The sequence below is a fragment of the Chiloscyllium plagiosum genome, unplaced genomic scaffold (genome assembly GCF_037043375.1).
Source record: "Chiloscyllium plagiosum isolate Xiang-an unplaced genomic scaffold, Cpla_swu_hap1 HiC_scaffold_14, whole genome shotgun sequence".
Lineage (NCBI taxonomy): Eukaryota > Metazoa > Chordata > Chondrichthyes > Orectolobiformes > Hemiscylliidae > Chiloscyllium > Chiloscyllium plagiosum.
This window is the reverse complement of record NW_028270152.1, coordinates 87554790-87580220: the sequence shown is the minus strand read 5'-3', so window position 1 is coordinate 87580220 and position 25431 is coordinate 87554790. Positions and strand designations below refer to the sequence as shown.

At 43.9% G+C, this 25431-nt stretch overlaps 1 protein-coding gene across 1 annotated transcript in view; it reads right to left on the bottom strand.

The window, feature by feature from the left end:
• LOC148148012 (putative G protein-coupled receptor 139) overlaps positions 1-24575 on the bottom strand; it is a 31394-nt gene extending 6819 nt beyond the window's left edge. Inside the window, exon 1 of the mRNA XM_087993987.1 lies at positions 24359-24575. Coding sequence (XP_087850113.1) covers positions 24359-24575 — 217 coding nt within the window. The remainder of the gene's footprint in view (positions 1-24358) is intronic.
• Between the last annotated feature and the right edge of the window lie 856 nt (positions 24576-25431).

Sequence of the window (25431 nt, the reverse complement as noted above, 5' to 3'; positions counted from 1 at the left end):
ACCTTCCCGCCAGCATCGCTCCCTCCCATTTATCCCTCAGCCCCTTTCGCCCACAAGCCTCATTCCTAATGAAGGGATGATGCTCGATATTTCGACTCTCCTGCTCCTTGAATGCTGCCGGAACAACCCGTGTTTTTTTAGCACCACACTCTTCAACACAGACAAACACGCACACACAGACACAGAAACACACACACAGACACAGACAGATAGACTGACACACACACCCCGACACACACGCACAAACACACAGACAGCCACACTTCCCACCCAGAGACATCCACACTCCCCACATGCACAGACAACCACACTTCCCACACACGCACACTCACAGGCACACACACACAGGCATACTCAAACAGACGCATACACTAACACGCACAAACACCCACACTCCTCACAAACCAACACATATGCTAACACAGACACACACAGACAGGCACACACACTCAAACATACACACGCATTAACACACACGCAAAAATATACGTACACACATACATACACATAGACAAACACACACACACACTTACAGGCACACAGATGCCCACAATCCCCCCATACACCGACACCCACATTCCCCAGACACATGCACACGCATGCACACACACACAAATACACACAGTCATGCACAAACACACAGAGAGAGGCACACAAAGAAATGCACAAGCATGCACACGCGCACACTGCAAAACGCAATGTCTTGTGACTTACCCTTACAAATTATCTTATATGTGAGAAAGGATTGAACGTTCCTAAAGACACCAGAAGATTATGGTATTGCATCACTTCCAGCAAAAGAGAGAGAGAGACAGAGGGAGAAGGAGAGGGAGGAAGGTTTTTAATGCCATTTCAATGACTCATCCCAAACAAAAGAGTTCCCATTTCACACAGATGCAGAGATAGAGATACAAACACACATGCACACACTAACACAGGAACATACGTAACATGCACAGACAGATAGATATACACAGATGCACATACAGACACAAACAAATAAACAAGCGCAGACAGAAATATGCAGATACATACTTAGACATACAAGCACACATGGAATCATAGAGTTACGGGGGGGGGGGGTCATAAACAGGCCCAATGACCTGTATACTCAGTTGTAACATCAATCTCAAACTAAACTACTTCCATGTTCCTGTACTCGGACCATATTTTACAAACCTTCTCTGATTCTTATACTTAATAAAATGTCTTTGAAACATTGTAACTTTACACACGTCTAGCACTGCTCAGGATGATCATTTCACACATGAACCAAATGATATGTAATTGAAATGCACTTCATAGGTCCTGATCAGGTATGCACAAGTACTCTGTGCGAAGCTCGAGAAGTGATTGCTGGGAATCTTGATGACATGTTCTTATCATCAATAGCCACAGGTGAGATGTTGGAAGACATGAGGCTGACTAACCTGGTGCTATTATTAAAAAAAAAACTGGGAAGGAAAAGCCAGGGAACAATAGACCAGTGAACCTGACATCGGTGGTGGGCAAGTTGTTGGAGGGAATCCTGAAGGACAGGATTTAAACATATTTGGAAAGGCAAGGACTGATTTGAGAAAGTCAACATGGCTTTGTGCGTGGGGGATCATGTCTCAAGAACTTGATTTTTTTTTCTTGAAGAAGTAACAAAAAGGATTGATGAGAGCAGAGCAGTGGACGTGGTCTATATGGACTTCAGTAAGGCGGTGGACAAGGTTCCTCATTGGAAACTGGTTAACAACGTAAGATTACATGGACTACAGGGAGAACTAGCCATTTGGATACAGAATTGGCTCATAGGTAGAAGACAGAGAGTGGTGGTGGGGGGCTGTTTTTCAGGCTGGAGGCCTGTGACCAGTGGAGTGCCACAATGATTGATGCTGGGTCCAATGCTGTTCGTCATTTATCTAAATGATTTGCATGTGCACATAGGAACTATGGTTAGTACGTTCATATTTGACACCAAAATAGGAGGTGCAGTGGACAGAGAAAAAAAATATACCTCAGACTATAACGAGATCTTGATCAGATGGACCAAGGGCTGAGGAGTGGAAGATGGAGTTTAATTTGGTCAAATATGAGGTGCTGCATATTGGAAAGGAAAATCAAGGCTTGACTTATACATTTAATGTTAAGTCCTTGGAGAGTTATGTTAAAGAATGAGACCTTTGAGTGCAGGTTCATTGTATTTTGAAATTGGAGTCGCAGGTAGATAAGATAACGAAGAAGGTGTTTGATATACTTGTCGTTGTTGGTCAGTACATTGAATATAGGAGTTGGGAGGTCATGTTGTGGCTGTACTGGACATTGGTTAGGCCACTATTGAATATTTCGTGCAATTCCGGTCTATCCCATATTGGAAAGATGCATGGAACCTGAAAGGATTCAGAAACGATTTACAAAGATATTGCCAGGGTTGGAGGTTTTGAGATTTCCACTGAAATCTCCACTCATTTTCCTGAAGCCCATGGAATAAAGGCCCAGTTGCCCAAACCCTACTCCCACAGCTGGGAATTTGTGTTGCAGACGTTTCGTCCCATGTCGACCTGGACCCAATATACCAGTTCCAGCACCGGACAGCTGGAACTGACGACCGGACCTGGCAGATACAAATCACTATAAATGCCGGAGGAAACATCACAGAAGCGCTTCACAGGAGTCCCCCAAGCACTGAGGATGTCACCTAGACAGGGGACGAAACGTCTGCAACACAAATTCCCAGGTCGGCGAACAGAACCACTACAATGAGCACCCGAGCTACAGATCTTCTTCCAAACTTTGATCTATTCCCACAATACGCCTGTCATCCCAGAGATCAGTCTGGTCATCCTTCACTGCTCTACCTCAATATCATGTCTGTCCTTTATTAGGTAAGGAGACCAAAACTGCACAGAATACTACACAATGTTTGTGACGGGGGTCTCGCCAAGGCCCTGTACAGCTGCAGTAAATGACCCTTCCTCCTGTATACAAATCCCCCTAAAATAAACGTCAACACACCATTTACCTTCCTAACTGCTTTATGCTCCTATAATATTGCTTTCAGTGACTGGTGTGCAGGGAGATCCAGATTATTTTCAATGTTACAGCGACCCACTGATAAGCTTGCCAATGTCATTTCCAGTATTGACGTCTGCATTCAGAACTCACTGCCCTACATGGACTCGGAGGGCCACGCAGAAATAAACAAAAATGCAGATTAAGTTCATTAAGAGATCAACATTTTTCAACCAATCTCTTTTCAAATAGTAGGCTCCCATTCTATTGTTCCCATCAAAGTACACAACATCTCATTTCTCCCATTGCTCTCTATCAGACACGTATTTGCCGAGACACTCAAATTGTCTCAATCTCCTTGGAGCTTTCTTACATTATCCTTACTCATTCACAAGCTGACATCGTTTTGTGCTGTCAGCAGACTTGGAAATTATGCATTTGAGCCCCTCAACCAAAGATGCGATGTTTATTAGGAATAGCTGGGGCCCAAGCCTTGGTCCTAGCTATATCCTCCAGGCTTTCCATTTTAAATAACATTGTTTTGTTACTCACCCATTCTAAAGTCATGACTATATATTAGCTCCAGTCCCATAGATTTTGAATTTGCACAATAAGCTTGTAACTTTATCAAAAATCCTTCTGAGATTCCAATCGTATTGCATTGATAACTTCTCCATAATTTTGCTAAAAGCTACTTTCTCAAATACGATTCCCATTTGATAAATCTCTGTCGACTTTGTCTATGCCCATCACTTGCAGTCCAATACTTTCTCCAGAGTGTTTATTTGCTGTTTCATTCTATTCTCTTTTTTTCTCACCAGACTAAAGTTCTCTAGCATTGCTGGGAGTTTTCTTTTTTGTTTTGTTTTCTTCTGTAAAGACATAACTGAAGTATTTGCTATTTCCCTGTAATCAATTATCTGGTATTAGACTGTAAGAAAGCTGCACCTTTTTTCTCTTAACTTTGCCATTAACATATTTCCAGAAGGTATTACAAGTTCACTCTTATAATCTTTGTTAAAGTATTCTTCAGAATCACAACAATTCCTATTTTCAGCTACTCAGCGATTGGTCTTCTACAGCCATAAAATTACAGAAGCACAGACCCTGTAACATGAGAAGTTCAGCACGGTCTACATTCGGCCCACTCTCCGACAGAAGACCCGTAGCCATGAATCTTATGGCATTTCAAGTGCACATCCATATATTTTCGAATGGTTTTGAGGTTACCATGACAACACCGCTCTCAAGAAGTGCACTCCAGACCCTAATACCTCTGGGTGAGAAGCAATCCTCATATCCTCACTAAACCTCAATCCCTTCACTTTAAACGTGTGGTCCTTTGACTAAAAAGGAACAGCTGCTGTCTATCCACCGTGTCCATGTGCCTTGTAATCCCATCCTTCTGAATCACGGCCCCCTCAGCCTTCTCTCCTCAAACTATACAACACGAGCTTATTCAGCCTCTCCCCATAGCCGATATGCTCCATCACACGGAACATCCTGGTGAATATCTTCTGCACCCCCTCCAGTGCAATCACATCCTTCCTGTAATGTGGTTCCCAGAACAATACACAGCATTCCATCTTGGACTCACCAAAGTTCCACATAGCTCTTAGAACCTATGCCTCGATGAATAAAGGCTATGTTTACGATCCCCTATGCTTTCCCAAATTGTTATTAACCTGTCTAGTCCAATCCAGGTGTGGAGAAGCACCCTCCGAGCTTCCCAGCGTGCTGCCAGTCATTGAGTATTCCGCTATCTGGTTCCTTCTTCCAACGTGCATCAACTCGGAGCTATCAGGGTTACATTCCATCTGTCATTTATCCACCCATCTGTCCATTTCATCTGTATCTTACTGTAACATAAGACCATCCTCCGCACTGCCATCCACCCGGCCAATCTTTGTATCAAACACAAACTTACTTATCACCCCACTTCACCCCTCGACCATATTCGCAGCTGCATCATTTATGAATACCACGAACAGTAAGGTTAAAAAATCACACAACATCAGGTTATAGTTCAACAGGTTTATTCGGAAACACTAGCTTTCGAAGTGCTGCTTCTTCAACAGGTGGTCGTGCGCTTTGGTGAAGCAGCGGCCACCGAAAAAAATCTGTTAGACTATAACCTGGTGTTATACGATTTTTAATTTTGTCCACCCCAGTCCAACACCAGCACCTCCGAATCATAAATGATAAAGGACACAACATTGCTCCCCGTGGTGCACTATTGGACACTGGCCTCCAGTCACACAAACAGCCTTCGAACACCACCCTCTGTCTCCTACCACTAAAGTTGATTTGGATACAACTTGGCAAGTCACTAATGAGTCCTACCTGTTCCCTGGTTATTCTGTTCCGCTTGACACACTGGTAGATTATCTGGAGATTCTCCCTCATCTTGACTGCCAGCATGTTTCCATGCCCTTGTGTTAGTCAGTCCCCTCCAAGTGAAGGGTTTCCTCGTTATTGCAGTCTTAAATGGCCTGTCCCAGATACTGCCATTATTTGCCTTGAATGTGAATTACGTAGCCAGGGAATCATTCTGTTAACTTCCAACTTGTCATATGCTTTGTGAATTTTCTAAATTTCACTCTGACCCAACTCTCATTCTTTGAATCTCTCGAGAACAGAGGCCAAGTTTCCTCATCAGGCAATTTCGCTATCTGAGGGATTCATCTCTACAATATCCATTGCACTTCCTCTGTGGTCAGTATTTTCTTTCTGAGATTCGTTCACCGAAAATGTACACCATATTCCAGGTGCAGTCTCACCAACACGCTGTGAAACTGCTTCAACATGTGTTAACGTCAATGTCCTGACTGTCTAAAATGAAGGCAAACCAAACATTAACTTTCCACTTACATATATTCCTCCACATACCTTTCATATTCTTTGTATTTACGAACTGACTGTTTGAGTTCTGATAGAAACCTTTCCGAAAATCCAATATATGCCACTTCTACTGGACCCCCGTTATCTATGCTGTAAGAAACAACTTCAAACAATTCCGAGTTTATCAACTATGATTTATCTAACAGAAATGCATGATGATTCTCTCCATTGTTGCTGCTAATTTCTAAATATCAAAAATCTCATCCTGTGTAATAGATTCAAACAGTTTCCCAACAGATGTCAAGTTAATTGGTCTGCATTTCTCGACACGATGTCTTCTTCCCTTTGTAGCTGTTTGGATCCCTTCCATTCGTCTATAGTGCTTGGATCACGTTTACTAACTAGTATTTATCTACAATGGCTTCCGGTCTCTGCAGAATGTACAGGAAAATAAAACACAGTCATCGACAGTGCAGTTGAGACTACTATTGGTGATTTATTTCTGACATTTTGATAGAACGTATATGTGTTTTGTCAGACTTAGCAAAGGTCATTCCAGCTACATTATAACGTGCTACCTTGTTACTGATATGAATTGAATTGATGTATTCAGCTCCAGAAATCCGATATGATCACTTGGTATTACTGGGTGGTTTTATGGAACATCCTCTATGAAGACAGATTGGTTATTTTCTTGGCCATTTCCCTGTTCTCCACGACCTCTACTCTCCCGATTACAAATTTCCACATTTGATCTTGCATTTATTTTGTTTCCTTTGAAATATAGATCGCAGATTAATGCAGTCTTTGTGTTCCTGTTTGTTAGCATTCACGCTCTCTTTTCGATTTCCTTACCAGTTTCATGGCCTTCCTTTTCTGGACCGTTAATTTCTGAGAAATCTTATGTTTCCACAAAGCCTGGAAATCTTCTGAAGTCATTTCCTATGATGAATATATTTTCTAATTTGTTATGTTAACCATCACTGAGTCACTTTCCCACTCTTCGGTGTTTGTAGCTGAAATAAACAGACGTATATTTCAAACTTTGCAGTATTTCTAAAAACTCCTGGTCCTGGCCAGATATATTCAGGAACACTGCAGAAGGATAGAGAAGAAATTGCTGGAGCCCTGGTTGGTTCCATTCCATCATTGCTGACCAACGAGTGAGGTCCCTGTCGACTGGAGGGGAGTGAATGCTGTGCCCTTATTCAAGAAAGGCTACAAAGATAAACCTGGGAACTAAAGAGCAGTTAATCTAAAATTTCATTTGGTAAGTTACTTCAGAAGATTCGGAGCAATTGGATATATATGCATTTGAAAAGGCAGGGTGACATTCGGAGTAAGATTAGAATGGTGCTGCAAAAGCACAGCAGGTCAGGCTGTATCCGAGGAGCAGGAAAATTGATGTTTCGGGCAAAAGCCAGACATCAAAGTCAGCACGTCTTTGCGCAAGGGAAATCATGACTCACAAACTTATTGGCGTTCCTTGATGAAGAGACCAGCAACATTGAGGAGGGCAACGTGGTATATGCAGTCCATATGGATTCTCGTAAGGCATTCAGTAAGGTATGCTGCTCTGGAAGGTTAGAACACATGGAAATGAGGGGGAGCTGGCAAATTAGGTACAAAATTGACCTGATGTTAGGAGGCAGAGCGTAATACTGGAAGAATGCTGGTCAGACTGGAGGCCTGTGACGGGTGGAATGCCTCAGCGGTTCGTGCATGGGACCACTATATATTACATACATAAAGATGAGAATGTACAGGCATGATCTGTAAGTTTGAAGACGACACTAAAATAGGCAGCATCATTGAGAGTGAGAAAGGTTATTATAAATTTCAGAAATTACAGCAATACCATGATCAGCTGGGGAAGTGGGCTGAGAATAACAAATGGATTTTGATATAGATCAGTGTAATTTCTTGCATTTTAGACAGTCAAATCAAGGTTGGAGTTTTATGGTGAATGGTTGGGTCCTAAGCAATGTGGTGGAACAGGAGGATCTTGGAATTCAGGTGCAGGGTTCTTTGCAAGTTGATTAAGAGGTAGACAGGACAGTGAAGAAAGCTTTTGGCACACTGGCCTTCATTAGTGTATATTGATGAGTATCGCAATTATGGAGATATGTTGCCGTTATACAGGATGCTGATGAGGCCATACTGGTAGCATTATGTTTAGTTTTGTTCATTTTGCTATAGGAAGGATCATATTAAACTGGAAAGAGTGCTGAAGAAATTTACAAGAATGTTGATGTCTCAATGGCCTGAGTGAAAGGGAGAGATTAGACAAGCTCCGACTTTTAACTTTACACTATAAGATTGAGGGGATCTGATGGAAATGTATAAGGTCATGACAGGCATGGACAGAGTGAATGCACTCAGTCTTGTTTCCCAGGGTTGGGCATTCACAGACTATAGGGCATTGGTTTAAGTTCAGAGGAGAAAGAATTCAAGGGAACCTGAGGCAGAACCGTGTTACACAGGTGTTGGTACGCATATGGAATGAGGTGCCAGTGGAAGTGGTTGAGGCGGGTACATTAACAACATTTAAAATGCATTTGGTCAAATACGCGTACAGGAAATGATTAAAAGGATACGGGGCAATGGGAGGGAAATGGGAATAGCATGGATGGACGTTTTGGTCGGAAGGGTTTAGCTTGGGATAAAGCTCCTGTCTCCGTACTGTCGACTCTATGGCTCGAACAACCATTGTTTTTTTTTATTGAATGTTATTTTATACTTTCCCAATTCACTGAAGCTATTTTGACCCTCGAGCTACAAGATTTCCATGACGTTCAACCAAAAATGTTGAATCATTCTATATTGTATGCAGACACCGTGTAAAATCCACCTTATTAATCTCATTATTCCTTGAAAGTTGCTTCAGAGCAAGGTCATTAATTCGTACGTCTGATCACACAACAACAAATTCGAAATAACCTGCTCTCTAGTTTGCATCACAACACACTCTTCAATCCACTTCATATACACTTATGGAACTTATTTTTCACAGCATGAACAGTCACTTAGTCAATGCACTTTAGATGCAAAATGAGACAATCCAATAAGACTGCAGTATTCACAATACTTGCATATCTAATTTCCAGAGCACATGATGCTCAGACTTTCTGCAACCATTTTGGTTTCGATATATGACACACAAATATTTGCTTCTCCTTGCTATTTGTAAGCTCGAACTAAACCGATTCTGTGGAAGCTGAGGGAAAGGTCTGTGTCATTATTAGTGATAGACTTGGGCAAGACATTCGGGAGGCTCACCTCGACTCTGACATGATCTGAAGAACTGTCCATCAATACAGGACAAGCATCAATATCCTCCCGGCTCTGTCAGGATAAAGGTCACCATATTCTCTCTGCTCCCTCACACTCACTGTATATCTGCCATAGCACCTACTCTCAGACAATCCTCACGCTCTATCTCCATATACAGCTCACGCACTACCACTGTCACTATTGAAATCAGTATCCTCCCACACTTTCTTTGTCACCGACGCAATACCCCACACTCGCACAAAACAATAATACTATGTGAATGCAAAACTGTCGACTGACTAATTCCAGACACCTCACCATTCCCCCGAGCCCCACTTCCACCAGGACTAACAGCAGGATCACCCACTCCTGCCCTCACTCCTATTCTCCCTTTCCAAGAGAAACAGCCTGGAATAGGACAAAAAGGGCCAAGCAGGTTGGTAGAGTGCCCAATCTCCATTCCGGCAACCGCCTACCCCCACCATGTGGGGAGGACGCTAGTAGAAGATGGAGCGGACTGGGACGCCTCACATGGAGTTTCTGAAACGTCCATGTCCCACTGACCGAGTAAGGAACAGTGCTAATTAAAAGACAGTTCTCACTTTAAGTCCAGTGGTATTTCCAAAGACAGTCCTTTCACTCCCCCAAAAAAACGCAGATACCTCACCGCACAGAGATGCAGACGCATAAATACACAGAATTATTGGTAAACACTTCAATATAAGAACAAACACAATATATACAAGGGGACATGCATACACACAATTAGAAACACACAGCGACATATAGAGTCACACACAAGTAAACACAAATACAGATACAAACACACAGGCTGATACAAAGAAAGACAGACATAGACAAACAAATACACGGATCACAAGCAGATGGACGCGCACACACACAGACACTAGTGCCAAAAAGACAGAACAGATATGCTTTTGCTTTATAAGGGGATCAAGGATTCTCGGGGAAGGCAGGAGAATGATGTTGAGGAACATATTAGAAATTATCAAACGGCATATCAGGCTCGGTGGACCGAATAACATCATTCTGTTTCTTTTTTTCATGCTTGTGTGGTGTTATGCTATGAGGAGAAAGTGAGGTCTGCAGATGCTGGAGATCAGAGCTGAAAATGTGTTGCTGGAACAGCGCAGCAGGTCAGGCAGCATCCAGGGAACAGGAGAATCGACGTTTCGGGCATAAGCCCTTCTTCAGGAATGAGGAAAGTGTGTCCAGCAGGCCAAGATAAAAGGTACGGAGGAGGGACTTGGGGGAGGGGCGTTGGAAATGCGATAGGTGGAAAGAGGGCAAGGTGAGGGTGATAGGTCAGAGTGGGGTGGGGGCGGAGAGGTCAGGAAGAAGATTGCAGGTTAGGAAGGCTAACATTCCCCTACATTAACCCCTTCACCTAACACTAACATTAACCAATTCACCTAAACTGCACATTTTTGGACTGTGGGAGGGAACCCACGCAGACACAGGGAGAATGTGAAAACTGACAGTTCAAAAATTAATCTACCTCCTCTTTAAATATTTTCAGTGATCTAGCTCCCCTAGCTCTCTAGCCCAGATAATTCCAGACATTGCTTACATAGAACATAGAACATAGAAGAATACAGCGCAGTACAGGCCCTTCGGCCCTCGATGTTGCGCCGATCCAAGCCCACATTACCTACACTAGCCCACTATCCTCCTTTGGCTATCCAATGCCCGCTTAAATGCCCATAATGAGGGAGAGTCCACCACTGCTACAGGCAGGGCATTCCATGAACTCACGACTCGCTGAGTAAAGAACCTACCCCTAACATCTGTCCTGTACCTACACAACCTTAATTTAAAGCTATTATCCTCTGTGAGAAGAAAACAATCCCCATATATGCACCGTCACCTATTGATATGAACAAGAGTTGAACATAGGGGCTCAGGGAAAAGTGAATGGCCTCGATATAAAGGCAATATTTGACTGAGGGTGTCATCGGGACAACCTATATATTTGAGCTGAATGGGAATTAGGTGTAACCTCCCGACTCGTTGGGGTCTTTCAGAGTACAAAGAAAGATGCTTGTGATCAATGGTCGACAGTCTTCTCAGTCCCCGGACATTTCTTGAGGAGATCCTTAGGTTAGTTCCTTAGCACAAACACCTTCAGCTGTTTCATCAATGTCTTTCGCCATCACAAGATCAGAAATTGGGAGGGTTACTGAAGATCACACAATGTTCAGAACAATGTGCCCCCCACCCCCTCAGCTCCTGAACCAATCTGTGTCCATGTGCAGCAAAACCTGGACAAAATTCAGTCATGTGCTGTTAAAGTGCCTGTGGCATTCATACAACAGCACGGACAGATACTGTATATTTCCACAGTTAAAAGAGAAGCTCATTCAGCATCTCAAGCTTGTTACGCACTGATATTTGGAAGCTATTCAGCCCATCGAAATTACTGATCAAGAAGAGGGACAACACATTCAATTCTCCTGCCTGTTCCAAGGAAGAGGTTGGGTCTGGTCAGCGCATCGAGCTGTTAAATAGGAGCAGGCAGAGCCCAATCAGGCGCTTGAACCTATTCCATGTAACCAAGAGGAGACCATTCAGACCCTTGAGTCACGTATACAGGAACAGGAGGGTATCCTTGATGCTCCAACCTGACAAATCAATGGAGCAAAGACGTCACTCATAGAGGGATCCCCGATGTTCCTTGTAGCTCCATTACCTGTGCAACACATGACAGTTTAACGCGGTTTGCTGACAGTGAGGAAGGAAGCCATATGCTTCATCCCAAGTGTCAAGGAGACTCCTTCCATCTCTAAGAAGTCAGAAACATATTTTCCATGGACGTCAGAAGCTGGTGGGAATAGTTAACTGTTTTAGAATGAAGGTATTGTGGCTGCTGTAATGTTTGTGGATAACATGACACTCAGTGCAGAATCATATAGCAAATACACTGTATTAATGTGCGGACAGTTTATTCAAAGAATGACCCTCTGTCTCTCTCAATCGACACGTAGAGTCAAGGTCGGGTGAGGGGAATGTCCTTAGAGACTCTTAAACTATTGCGAATCATGTAACCCGAGTGAAAAAATAACAAGCCATGGAAACTATCACCGTATTAGTGTTTGTTGAGAACATGATGGGTGACTATCCACCCCCCTAAAGTTTCAATGCTATCACCTCTTATTATCTCACAGCACTACGGATTATTTTTTCACTCCTCATGGTACCACCATCCCAGGGATTAGTCTGGTGGAACCCCATTGCCCTCTCTCTGTGGTAAGGTGATCATTCCTTATAAAGAAGAAAACATCTGCCCAACATACCCGAAATAATGCCTCCGCAACACTCTCAGGGTTGATCACAATAACTCTTTTGCCTCACTTCGACATCTCCGTTTCTTTCCTGTGAATTCAGAAGGTTTTCCTTATCGCTTCACTCAAATGATGTGGAATTAACAAGCTCCATAATCTGTATAAAAGGGGTAGCACGGTGGCTCAGTTGTTCGCACTACTGCCTCACAGCGCCAGGGCTCCGGGTTCGATTCGCACCTCGGGCGAGTGTCTGTGTAGAGTTTGCACATTCTCCCTATGTCTGCGCAGGTTTCCTCCGGGTACTCTGGTTTCTTCCCACAGTCTGAAGATATGAAGGTCAGGTGAATTGGCCATACTAAATCGAACATAGTGTTCGACGCATTCGGCAGGGATAAACATAGGCTAGAGGAATGGGCCTGGGTGGGTAACTATTCGGAGGGTTGATGTGGACTTGCTGGCTGAAGGGCCTGTTTCCATACTGTAGGGTATCTAATTTGAAGTGTACAAGATCATGAGAGGCATGGTTTTAGTGAAAGGACAGTCTTTTTTTCCCAGAGTTGGGGAATCGAGGACTGGAGGGCATCAGTTTAAGGTTAGAGGAGAACAGAACAAAAGGAAACAAGAGTGGCAGCTTTTTTGCACAATTTGATGCATTTACATTAACATTTAAAAGGCACTTGAACAAGTGTATGGGTGGGAAAGGTTCAGAACAATATGGGCCAAGTGCAAGGAAATGGTGTTAGTGTGGATGGACATTTGAGTCAGCATGGACCAGTTTGGGCCAAAGGGTCTGTCTTCATGCTGTAGGACTAAATGAGTCTACAAGCAAAATATCATCTGATCCAAATGTTAATTTTTCCTTCTGCCACGTGTGTGTGTGTGTGTGTGTGTGTGTGTGTGTGTGTGTGTGTGTGTGTGTGTGTGTATGTGTTCCACAATATTTACCAAAGGGAAATGTCAATATATATTTTTGCAATATCCTCTCATCATTCTTCTTTCCATCATAGTTTGAGTAATTGTGTTTTTCATCGTAAACGCCTTGTTTTAGCAGATTAAAGAAATTTGCCTGACCCTTTCCTAACACTGAGCCTGACACACTCTGAGAATGATATGTTTGGCCATATCAACAACTTAGTTATATTTTAAATTTTGTGGCCAATGGAGGAATGGGACTAGAAAAGGGAAAAGTGATCGAAAAACACAGGAAATTATATACTCAGTGAGCCTAACGTCTGACGAGGGCAGCTTGTTGGAGGGAATTCTGAAGGATAGGACTTAACATGCATTTAGAAAGGCAAGGACTTATTACGTAAAGTCAACATGGCTTTTCGCTATGGAAATCATGTCTCATTAACGTGATTGAGTATTTCGACGAGGTGAAAAAGAAGATTGACGAAGGCACTGTGGTATCATCTGTTTACACAGACTGCAGCAAGGCGTTTAATGAGTTTCCTCATCATAGCCAGATTACTAAGGTTAGATCACATGCAATCCAGGGAAAGCTAACCAATTGGATAAAAAATTGGATTGAAGGTAACGGATTGTTTTTCAGACTGGAAACCTGTGGCCAGCAGTGTGTTGAAAGAATCAGTGTTGAGCTCATTACTTTTCATCATGTATATCAACGACTTGGACGTGAATATTGGAGGCAAGGTTAGTAAGTTTACATATAACATGAACAAAGTGGTGCAGTGGACAGTGAAGAAGATCATCTCAGAATATAACGGCACCGTTGGCCATGAAAGGGCCAAGGACTGACAGATGGAGTTTAATTTAGATATTTGTGGGGTTTTGCATTTTGGTAAGTTAAAGTAGTGTCGTGCCCTGTGAAATGTTGCCGAACAAAGAGACATGCAGGTGCAGGTTCTGGAAATGTCACTTTGCAATGATCATTTGCAATGTTACAGCTCCCCACTTGGAGGGTCTATGTACACTGGTCAGCGTGCCAATTCCATTCCCAGTATTGCCTTTTGGGTTCAGACCTCACTGCGCTGCAGGGAACTTGGAGGGATGCGCAGAAGGAAACAACAAAAAGGTGCATGCGTCCCTTTGTAGATCAACATGTTCCAAACAATCCCTTTTCAAACGATATGCTTCCAGTCTATTGTTCCCAACGAAGGGCAAACCGTCACCTCTACACACCTTGCTCTCCATCTGCAAAATATTTGCCCATTCACTCCACTTGTCTTAGTCACCTTGAAGCTTTTTACAACCTCTTCACCCACTCACAATCCAACATCCTTTAGTTCTGTCAGCAGGTTAGGATATATTGTATTTGATTCCAGCAACCAAATGTTTAATGGCTATTGTGAACAGCTGGGGCCTGAGCACCGATCACTATGATGTCTAAGCAACCGTCCACTTTTAATTCTTTAAAAAAAATCGTGAATCTGGGTGTGACTGGCTGGGCCAGCATTTATTGCCTGTCCCTGGTTGCCTCTTGAGAGGTTGGTGGTGAGCTGCCTTGTTGAACCGCTGCAGTCCACTGTGGATTCAGTGATGGTAATAGCATTGAACGCCAAGAAGCAGTGGTTAGATTGTATTTTAGTGGAGATGGTCACGGTCTGGCATTTGTGTGGCCTGAATATTACTTGCCACTTGTCAGCCTGGATACTGTCCAGATCTTGTCGCATTTGGACATGGATTGCTTCTGTATCTGAGGAGCCACAAATGTTGCTGAGCATTGTGCAATCATTGGCCAACATCCCACTTCTGACCCTAAAATGGAGGGAAGGTCATTGGTGAAGCAGCCTCAAAGATGTTTGGGCTTAGACCACTGCCCGAGGGACTCTTACAGACTTGTCCTGGAGCTGAGTTGACTGACCTTTATCAACCATGACCATCTTCCTAAGTGTCAGGTATGGTTCTAACCAGCGGGGAGTTTGCCCGGATACCCATTGATTCCAGTTTTGTTCAGGCCCCTTGATACCACACTTGGTCGAAGGCAGCCTTATTTTAAAGGGTTGTCACTCTCACCACACCTCTGGAATTCAGCTCTTTTGTCCATGTTTGAACTAAGGTAATGATGTCAGGAGCTGAGTGGCCCTGGTGGAGCCAAAACTGAGCGTCATTGACCAGGTTATTGCTGAGCAGGTGCTGCTTGAAAGCACTGACACCTTCCACCACTTTACTGATGGGTTGGTAATTGGCCGGATTGGATTTGTTCTGCTTTTTATGTATAGGAGATACTTGAGTAATTTTCCACATAATCGGGAAATGTCATTGTTGTCACGATATTGGAACAGCTTAGTTAGGGCAGTGACAAGTTCTGGAGCACAAATTGTCAGTACTATTGCCAGAATGTTGTCAGGGTATGTACCCTTTGTAGTATCCAATGTCTCCAACTGAATCTGGATATCACATGGACTGAATCAAATTGGCTGATGACTGGTAGCTGAATTGCTGAGGACAACTGGAGGAGGCCGAGATGGATCATATACTCAGCACTTCTGACTGAAGATTGTTGCGAATGCATCAGCCTTATCTTATACACTGAAGTGCTGGGCTCTTCCATCATTAAGGATGGGGATATTTCTGGATACATCTCCTCCAATGACTTGTCTAATTGTCCACAACTATTCTCAACTCGAAGTGGAAGGACAGCAGAGATCTGAACCATTGCTTGTGGGATCACTAAGCTCTGTTTATCACTTACTGCTTATGCTGTTTAGCACACGTTTTCCTGGTTGGTGGCTTCACCTGGCTGGCACCTCATTTTCAGTTATGCTTGGTGCTGATCCTGCCCTCCTGCACACTCCATTGATCCAAGGTTGATCCTCTGGCTTGATGGTAATTGTTGTGAAGGCAATATGCCAGGTCATGAGGTCGTGCTGGAGTACAATTCTGCTGCTATTGCTGACCCACAGCAGCTTATAGAAACCCAGACCTGAGCTGCTAGATCTGCTTGAAGTCTGTCCCATTTAGAACGGTGATAGTACCACCCAAAATGATGGAGGTTATTCTCAATGAGAAGGTGGGACTTTGTCTCCACAATGACTATGCGTGGTCACTCTTACCGATACTGTCATGGACAGATACTTCTGAAAATGACAGATTAGTAAGGCTGTGGTCAAGTATGTATTTTCCTCATGTTGGTTCCTTCACCACCTGCCGTAGACCCAGTTGAGCAGTTATATATTTTAGTACCCGACAAACTCAATCCGTAATGCTGCTGCAGAGCTACTCTTGGTGGTGGACATTGAAATCCCCCACACAGAGTACATTTTGCGCCCTTGCCACCCTCAATGCTTCCTGCAAGTGTTGTTCAGCATGGAGGAGTACTGATTCATCAATTGAGAGAGGCTGGTACATGGTAATCAGCAGGAGATTTCCTTTCCCATGTGTAAACTAACGCCATGAGACTTCATGGGATATAGAGTCACTGTTGAGGACTCACAGAGCAATTCCCTTCCAACTGTATCCCACTGTGCCGCCACTTCTGCTGTGGCTGTCCTGCTGGTGAGTTAGGAGATATCTGGGGAAGTTGATGCGGTGTCTGGGACATGGTCATACTCACAGAATCGTACCTTTCATATAATATCAGGCTGTTGCTTGACGAGTTTGTTTATTTATATTTACTGTTTCCTGCCAGCTGTCCAATTCTAGAAACATGGCCATAGTTTCACCCTAATCCACTAAGATTTAGTTTTTTGTAAATTGGGCTTGGAGCTTTACGAATGTTTTTTCTAAAAATGCAAATGTTTTACATCAATTGCTTCTGTTTCATTTGTCTCCCAGTCTGCTTCTCAAACATAATTTCCATTTCATAAATCTATATTAGTGTTGTCTTTGACCATTACTTTCACTCCCAACATTTCCTTCAAAACCATGTACTTACTATGTTCTATGTTCCATGTACTATATCATTTTCCACACCAGACTTCGTTTTCCTAGTATTAATAGAAAGTTCTGTGAAGACAGAGCTGAGGTAGTGTCTTCATAGTTCTGCCATTTCCCTGTTTCCCATTCTCCATTCTCTGGATTCAGATTGTAAGGAAGCTGCAATTGTTTTCTCATACTTCTCACATTAGCATAATTTGACAAACTATTACAGTTCACTCTTATAACTCTTGTGAATATACTCTTCAAAAATCCATCAATTCCTGCCTTACGCTGTTCAATGACTGTCCTTGCACAGGCATACACTCACAGGAGTATATATTCTGTAATGTCAGAAATACAGCACGATCTACAGTAATCCCACTTTCCTACACCAGGCCCATAGCCTGGAATATTATGACACTTCCAATTGCTCGTCCAAGTACTTTTTAATGGCAGTGAGGATGCCCGTGATAACTCTCCTCTCAGGAATTAAATTCCGAACCCCATCACCTTCTGGGTGAAAGAAAACTATCTTTAAATCCTCACTAAACCTCAAACCCTTCACTTTTAAAGTGGGCTCCCTTGTTCTTGGCCGTCTGACTAAAAGGAACAGCTGCTGTCTATCCACCTTCTCCATGCCCCTCATCATCCTGTCCTTCTGAATCACATCCCCCTCAGCCTCCTCTGCTCCAAACTAAACAACCCGAGCTTATCCAGCCTCTCTCCATAGCCGATATCTTCAATCCCAGGGAACATCCTGGTGAATCTCCTCAGCACACCCTCTAGTACCATCACGTCCTTACTGTAATGTGGCTCCCAGAATTACACACAGCACTCCGTATTGGCCTCACCAAAGCCGTGTACAACTCTTATAATCTACGCCCCGATTAATAATTGCTGCACCCAAGGTCCACTTCTTAACTAACGTATTACCCTGTCCAGTCACATTCAGGTACGTGTGGAGAAGCACCCTCTGAGCTTCTTAGCGTGCTGCCATTCATTGAGTCCTCCCCGCCTGGTTTCTTCTTCCAAAGTGTATCACATCATATTTATTAGGTTTACTTTCTATCTGACATTGTTCTGCCCATCTGACCAATCTATGTGTATCTTTCTGTAACGTAAGACCTTTCTCTTCACTACCAACCAACCAGGCAAACACAAACTTACTTATCACAATCCCCACCTCTTCACCCATTCCCCTCCGTTCACATCTGCACCATTTATGAATACCACAAATAATAAGGGACACAGCACTAATCCCTGTGGTACACCAGGGACACTGGTCTCCAGTCACACATACAGCCTTCTCCCACCACCCTCTGACTTCTGCCACTGAGACAATTTTAGTTGTAATTTGTCAAGTTATCCTTGATTCCATGGGATTTTACTTTATTTTTCAGTTTCCCATGTGAAGCGTTGTTAAAAGCCTTGCTGCAAACTTAATTAAGCGACCTCCTCAAACTAATTCACATTCGGTAGGTGTGAATTAATGAGCCACATTCCCTCTGATAAAGTTATGATGATTATTCTGCTCACTCTCTCAGCGGAGCAGGTAATGGCTGTTTGACAGTGGCTGCTTGAAGGCTCGGTGACGTTTGTTTAACAGTTTAAATTTGCAAGTTTATTTTTTTTTTAATGTGCGGAGCGGACCCGGAAGCTGGTGTAGCGCAAGCTTACCTGGGTAAGTTTTTTGCTTGTTCTATTATTTAGACCTAATTTTTTTTAAAAGGTTACTTTTAGAGGGATGGCAGAGAAGGCAGTGCAATGTTCCTCTTGCAACATGTTTGAGGTGAGGGATGCCATCGTCGTCCGTGCTGATTATATTTGCAGGAAGTGCACCCATCTCCAGCTCCTGCAAGACCGTGTTAGGGAACTGGAGCTGGAGTTGGATGAAATTAGGATCACTCGGGCGGCAGAGGGGGTCATAGAACGGAGCTTTAGGGAAGTAGTAACTCCAAAGATTGCAGACAGATGGCTGACAGTGAGGGGGACTGGGAGGAAGCAGCCTTTGCAGGGACCCCCTGCGGCCGTTCCCCTCAAGAACAAGTATACCGTTTTGGATACTTGTGGGGGTGGGACGACTTATCAGGGGTAAGCAATGGGGTTCAGGCCTCTGGCACGGAGCCTGTCTCCGTTGCTCAGAAGGGAAGGGTGGAGACGAGCAGAGCAATAGTAATTGGGGACTCGATAGTTCGGGGCACAGATAGGCGGTTTTGTGGGGGCGAGAGAGACTCACGTTTGGTATGTTGCCTCCCAGGTGCAAGGGTACGTGATGTCTCTGATCGTGTTTTCCGGGTCATTAAGGGGGAGGGGAAGCAGCTCTAATTCGTGGTCCACATTGGCACCAACGACATAGGTAGGAAGAGGGCTGAGGATGTTAGGCAGGCTTTCAGGGAGCTAGGTTGTTCTAGGTTAGAACAAACAGAGTTGTTGTCTCTGGTTTATTACCCGTGCCACGTGATAGAGAGTCGAGGAATAGGGAGAGAGAACAGTTAAATGCGTGGCTACAGGGATGGTGCAGGAGGGAGGGATTCCGGTATCTGGATAACTGGGGTTCTTTCTGGGGAAGGTGGGACCTCTGTAAACAGGATGGTCTACACCTGAACCTGAGGGGCACCAGTATCCTTGGGTGGAGGTTTGCTAGTGCTCTTGGGGGGGATTTAAACTAACTCTGCAGGGGCATGGGAACCTAGACTGTAGCTTTAGGGTGCAGGAGCTGGAGTGTAGGGAGGTTAGGAACATGGCATCAATCTCAACGGAGGGTGCCTGTAAACAGCAAAGTGGCTTGAAGTGTGTATACTTCAATGCAAGAAGTATACGAAATAAGGAAGGTGAACTTGCAGCGTGGGTTGGTACCTGGGACTTCGATGTTGTGGCTATTATGGAAACATGGGTAGAACAGGGACAGGATTGGCTGTTGCAGGTTCCAGGGTTGAAATGTTTTAGTAGGATCAGAGGTGGGGGTAAAAGAGGGGGAGGTGTGGCATTGCTTGTCAAAGATAGTATCACAGCATTGGAAAAGACGATGGATGAAGACTCGCCATCTAAGGTAGTTTGGGCTGAGGTTAGGAATAGGATAGCTGAGGTCACCCTGTTAGGATTTTTCTACAGGCGTCCTAATACTCCTAGAGACGTAGAAGGAAGGATTGCGCGAGGATAATTCAGGACAAGAGTGAAAGTAATAGGGTGGTTGTTATTGGGGACTTTAACTTTCCAGATATTGACTGGGAAAGCTATAGCTCGAGTTCGTTAGATGGGTCGGTGTTTGTCCAATGTATGCAGGAGGGTTTGCTGACACAATATGTAGACAGGCCAATAAGAGGTGAGGCCATACTGGATTTGGTTCTGGGTAACGAACCAGGCTAGGTGTTAGAATTGGAGGTAGATGAGCACTTTGGGGACAATGACCACAATTCGGTGACTTTTACTCTAGTGATGGAGAGGGATAAGTGTGCACTGCAAGGCAAGAGTTATAGCTGAGGGCAGGGAAATTATGATGCGGTGAGGCACGACTTACGATGCATGGCTTGGAAAAGTAGGCTTCAAGGCAAGGGCACAATTGATATGTGGAGCTTGTTCAAGGAGCAACTATTGAATGTCCTTGATAGGTATGTACCTGTCAGGCAGGGAGGAAAGGGTCGTGTGAGGGAGCCGTGGTTTAATAAGGAATTGGAATCCCTTGTTAAATGGAAGAGGGCGGCCGATGTAAAGATGAGGCGTGAAGTTTCAATTGGGGCGCTTGAGAGATATAAGGTAGCCAGGAAGGATTTGAAGAGAGAGCAAAGAGCAGCAAGGAGGGGACATGAAAAGTCCTTAGCTGGTAGGATTTGGGAAAACCCAAAGTCTTTCTTTCGGGGTGTCAGGAATAAAAGAATGACTAGGGTAGGAATAGGTCCAGTCAAGGATAGTAGTGGAGGTTGCGTGTGGAGGCTGAAGAGATTGGGGAGAGATTGAATGAATACTTTTCGTCAGTATTCACTCAGGAACAGGACATTGTTGCCGATGTGAACACTGAGTCACAATTAATTAGAATGGACGGCTTTGAGGTATGTAGGGAAGAGGTGTTGGAAATTCTGGAAAGGGTGAAAATAGGTAAGTCCCCTGGACCTGATGGCATTTATCCTAGGATTCTCTGGGAAGCAAGGGAGGAGATTGCAGAGCCATTAGCCTTGATTTTTATGTCCTCGTTGTCTACAAGAATAGTGCCAGAAGACTGGAGGATAGCAAATGTGGTTCCTTTGTTCAAGAGGGGGAGTAGGGATAATCTTAGTAACTATAGGCCGGTGAGTCTCACTTCCGTTGTGGGCAAATTCTTAGAGAGAATTGTAAGGGATAGGAATTATGAACATCTGGATAGGAATAATGTGATCAAGCATAGTCAGCATGGTTTTGTGAAGGGCAGGTCGTGCCTCACAAACCTTATTGAATTCTTCGAAAAGGTGACGAAGGAGGTGGACGAGGGTAAAGCGGTAGATGTGGTGTATATGGATTTTAGTAAGGCGTTTGATAAGGTTCCCCATGGAAGGCTACTGCAAAAAATACGGGGGTTTGGCATTGAGGGTGAGATGGAGGTTTGGATTAGGAATTGTCTGGCTGGAAGAAGACAGACGGTAGTAGTTGATGGTAAAGGTGCATCTTGGAGTGCAGTTACTAGCGGTGTTCCGCAAGGATCTGTTTTGGGAACATTGCTGTTGGTCATTTTTATAAATGACCCGGAGGAGGGGCTGGAAGGTTGGGTGATCAAGTTTGCGGATTATACGAAAGTCGGTGGAGTTGTTGACAGTGAGGAAGGATGTGGCAGGTTACAGCGGGATATAGATAAGCTGCAGAGCTGGGCAGAAAGGTGACAAATGGAGTTCAATGCAGGTAAGTGTGAGGTGATTCACTTTGGTAAGAGTAACAAAAAGATGGGGTACTGGGCTAATGGTCATATACTTGGTAGTGTGGATGAGCAGAGGGATCTTGGTGTCCATGTACACAGATCTTTGAAAGTTGCCACCCAGGTAAATAGTGCGGTGAAGAAGGCATATGGCATTGAGTTCTGGAGCCCTGAGGTCATGTTGCAGATGTATAAGACTCTGGTGCAGCCGCATCTGGAGTATTGCGTGCAGTTTTGGTCGCCATACTATAGGAAGGATGTGGAGGCACTGGAACGGGTGCAGAGGAGGTTTACCAGGATGTTGCCTGGTATGGTAGGAAGATCGTATGAGGAAAGGCTGAGGCACTTGGGGCAGTTTTCATTGGAGAAAAGAAGGTTTAGGGGTGACTTGATAGAGGTGTACAAGATGATTAGGGGTTTAGATAGGGTTGACCATGAGAACCTTTTTCCATGTATGGAGTCAGCTATTACGAGGGGGCATAGCTTTAAATTAGGGGGTGGTAGGTAGGTAGGACAGATGTTAGGGTAGGTTCTTTACTCAGCGAGTCGTGAGTTCATGGAATGCCCTGCCAGTAGCAGTGGTGGATTCTCCCTCTTTATGGGCATTTAAACGGGCATTGGATAGGCATATGGAGGATAGTGGGCTAGTGTAGGTTAGGTGGGCTTGGATCGGCGCAACATCGAGGGCCAAATGGCCTGTACTGCGCTGTATTCTTCTATGTTCTATGCTCTGTGTACAATGTAAATGCAGTATTCACAGTGGGGTCCCCAGACCCTCGGGGCTCCCTGAATGAAACCAGTCGCTGACATTACAATCCTGAGAACACCATCCACAGAGCCTTCACTGACTTTCTAGATGACAGCAGCAAGTCAATTCCCCACACCCATAGTGCATCCATTCAGTGTTGAAAATGCCTCGGTCTCTTCAGTTTTGCTTCCTGGCTGAGAAAGCTCTTACATCTCCACACAGTGGCACAGTAACAGTTCCTCTCTCCAAAGAAGCAGTTGACAATGGAACATTATGTTTTTCTATATCTCAGCGACTAAAAGTATTGCTGATGGAGTTGATCACCACACTAAGAGATGAGAGATAGAGGAACATAACTCACGGTAAGCAGGGACATGCCTTAATTAATATGATGTTCAGGAATATGTGAAAAGGGGAAACGCTAGAATAACTTCCCATTCTGTTTTCCTTCCGGTCCATCATCAGCAATGCATTTGCTTGCTTTTCCTCTCTCTTTCTCTTGCTGGACATCATCCACTCAACGCAAACCTCCTGCTCACCCTTCCAACCATCCCTGATATAATAATATTATTTCTCAGTTGCATTCAGTTTTGATAGGTTCACTGAACTCGAAACGTTATTTGTGTTTCTTCTGAGATTCTCCAACATTCTTTCAGACAGTGGAGAATTTTATTTCAGATCGCCAGCTGCCACAGTTCCTTGGTTATTTCACCTTTAATGTTGTTGTTTCCCGGGATGCCAGCATCACTGGCAAGGGCAGCATTTGTTGTCCATCCTAACTGCCCTTGACCACGTGGCCTATGTCAAGGCAATATGGAGGCAAACCTATTGTTGGGGATCTGAGATGACACTTAGTTCAGACAGGGCAAACATGTTAGCTTTCTTGACCAAATGTTATCAATAAAATAAGAAAAGAAATCCGAATGGTTTTTGGTTGCCATGAAATTAGGTTTCATTCCAATTTTTGTCATTGGAATTTAAATTTAGTCATTGACTGTGGTAGGATTTCAGACAATCCTTTAGAGTCATAACCTGTGCCTCTGAATTACACAGTTAGTGACATTATTACCCTGTTTAAGAGTCCCAGTTGTGAAGTAACTGTAGATACAAGAAATAGTTTGTGTTCAAACTATTTGTAACTGGAAGAGAGGTCAGAAGTGAACTGACACCATAAAATCTGTCGTTAATGAAGGGGTAGATGATGCTGAAATCAGCAACAGAACTCAGGCAGAGCTGGAGATTGGGGATATTATGAAGGTGGGCGTCAGCAGGTTTAATCACAGAGAATATGGAGACATAAAATAATTGACGGTAAATAGGAATCTCAATGTTCTGAACAGTCTTATTCCTTCTCAGATATTTATGATTAAGTAGTTTGGAAATGCATGAGAAGGAAGTGGCGTTTGTGACGGAAAGTTTACGTATTTGTTAAATATAATCAACCAGAATAGCAATAAAATTCAGCAGCATTTATGGAATTGACAGAGATAGACTTACCAGGAATACCAATAATAGCGAGGATTGGATAGTACCCAACTTGACTAATCATCAATACGGCTTCTATCCGCAAATCTAACCATGTCCAATCCTGAGAAAGGAAGTAAAGACCCCAGGATAAACTCTTACTCATTGTTGGAACATTCCAGTCTAATGTTCTCAGATTCTGATCCATTGTTGGGAGATTCATGTCTAATATTCTCAAATTCAAATCCATTGTTGGAACATTCTAATGTTCTCAGATTCTGACTCTGATTTCTCTCTCTTTCTCTGTAGCTGCTGATCCCAATCTTGTTGAGGTTGACTCCACCCCGAATACTATGGCATAGCAAATTGAAAGAAGTCCCTAATTATGGAAGACGGAAGTCCTCCAGTGACCCAATTAGGTCCAGAAAGACTGATATTAATCACAGTTACTGAACAAACAGCTCCGGTTAACTCTGATATATCGCAATAATACTTGGTGTGGGTGGGATTTTGATATCGCTGATTATTGGGCTAATGGCACATCTCCAATTGTAAACATAGAGGTGAGGGACAGAGATAATGTTTTCTCTTCACAAGCTCGATGTATCTGGATTAGTGGTGCTGGAAGGGCACAGCAGTTCGGGCAGCATCAGAGGAGCAGTAAAATCGGCGTTTCGGGCAAGTGTCCTTTGCCCAAAACGTCGATTTTCCTGCTCCTCGGATCCTGCCTGAACTGCTGTGCTCTTCCAGCACCACTATCAAGAATCTGGTTTCCAGCACCTGCAATCATTGTTTTTAACTAGCTCGATGTATCTGCTGTGTTTTGGCAGGGTAGGCACTGCTGGACTCCCGAGGCCGTCTGTGTCTGTTCACCAGGCTTGCTGCATCTTTTCGTTGTATTTATTTATGTTTAACTTTGACATTTATCTGTCCAGCATTAAACGGCTTAGGTGGGTTTCGGCATTTTTGGAGACACCTACAGAGCCATAGACGGTGCAGATGCAGTCCATTCCTTGTGTTCTTGCAGCCGCAGCCTGGTCCTGTGGTGTGATGGTCAAACACTCACAGAACCAGGAGTCTTAGTTATACCTTTCACCAGTTATTGC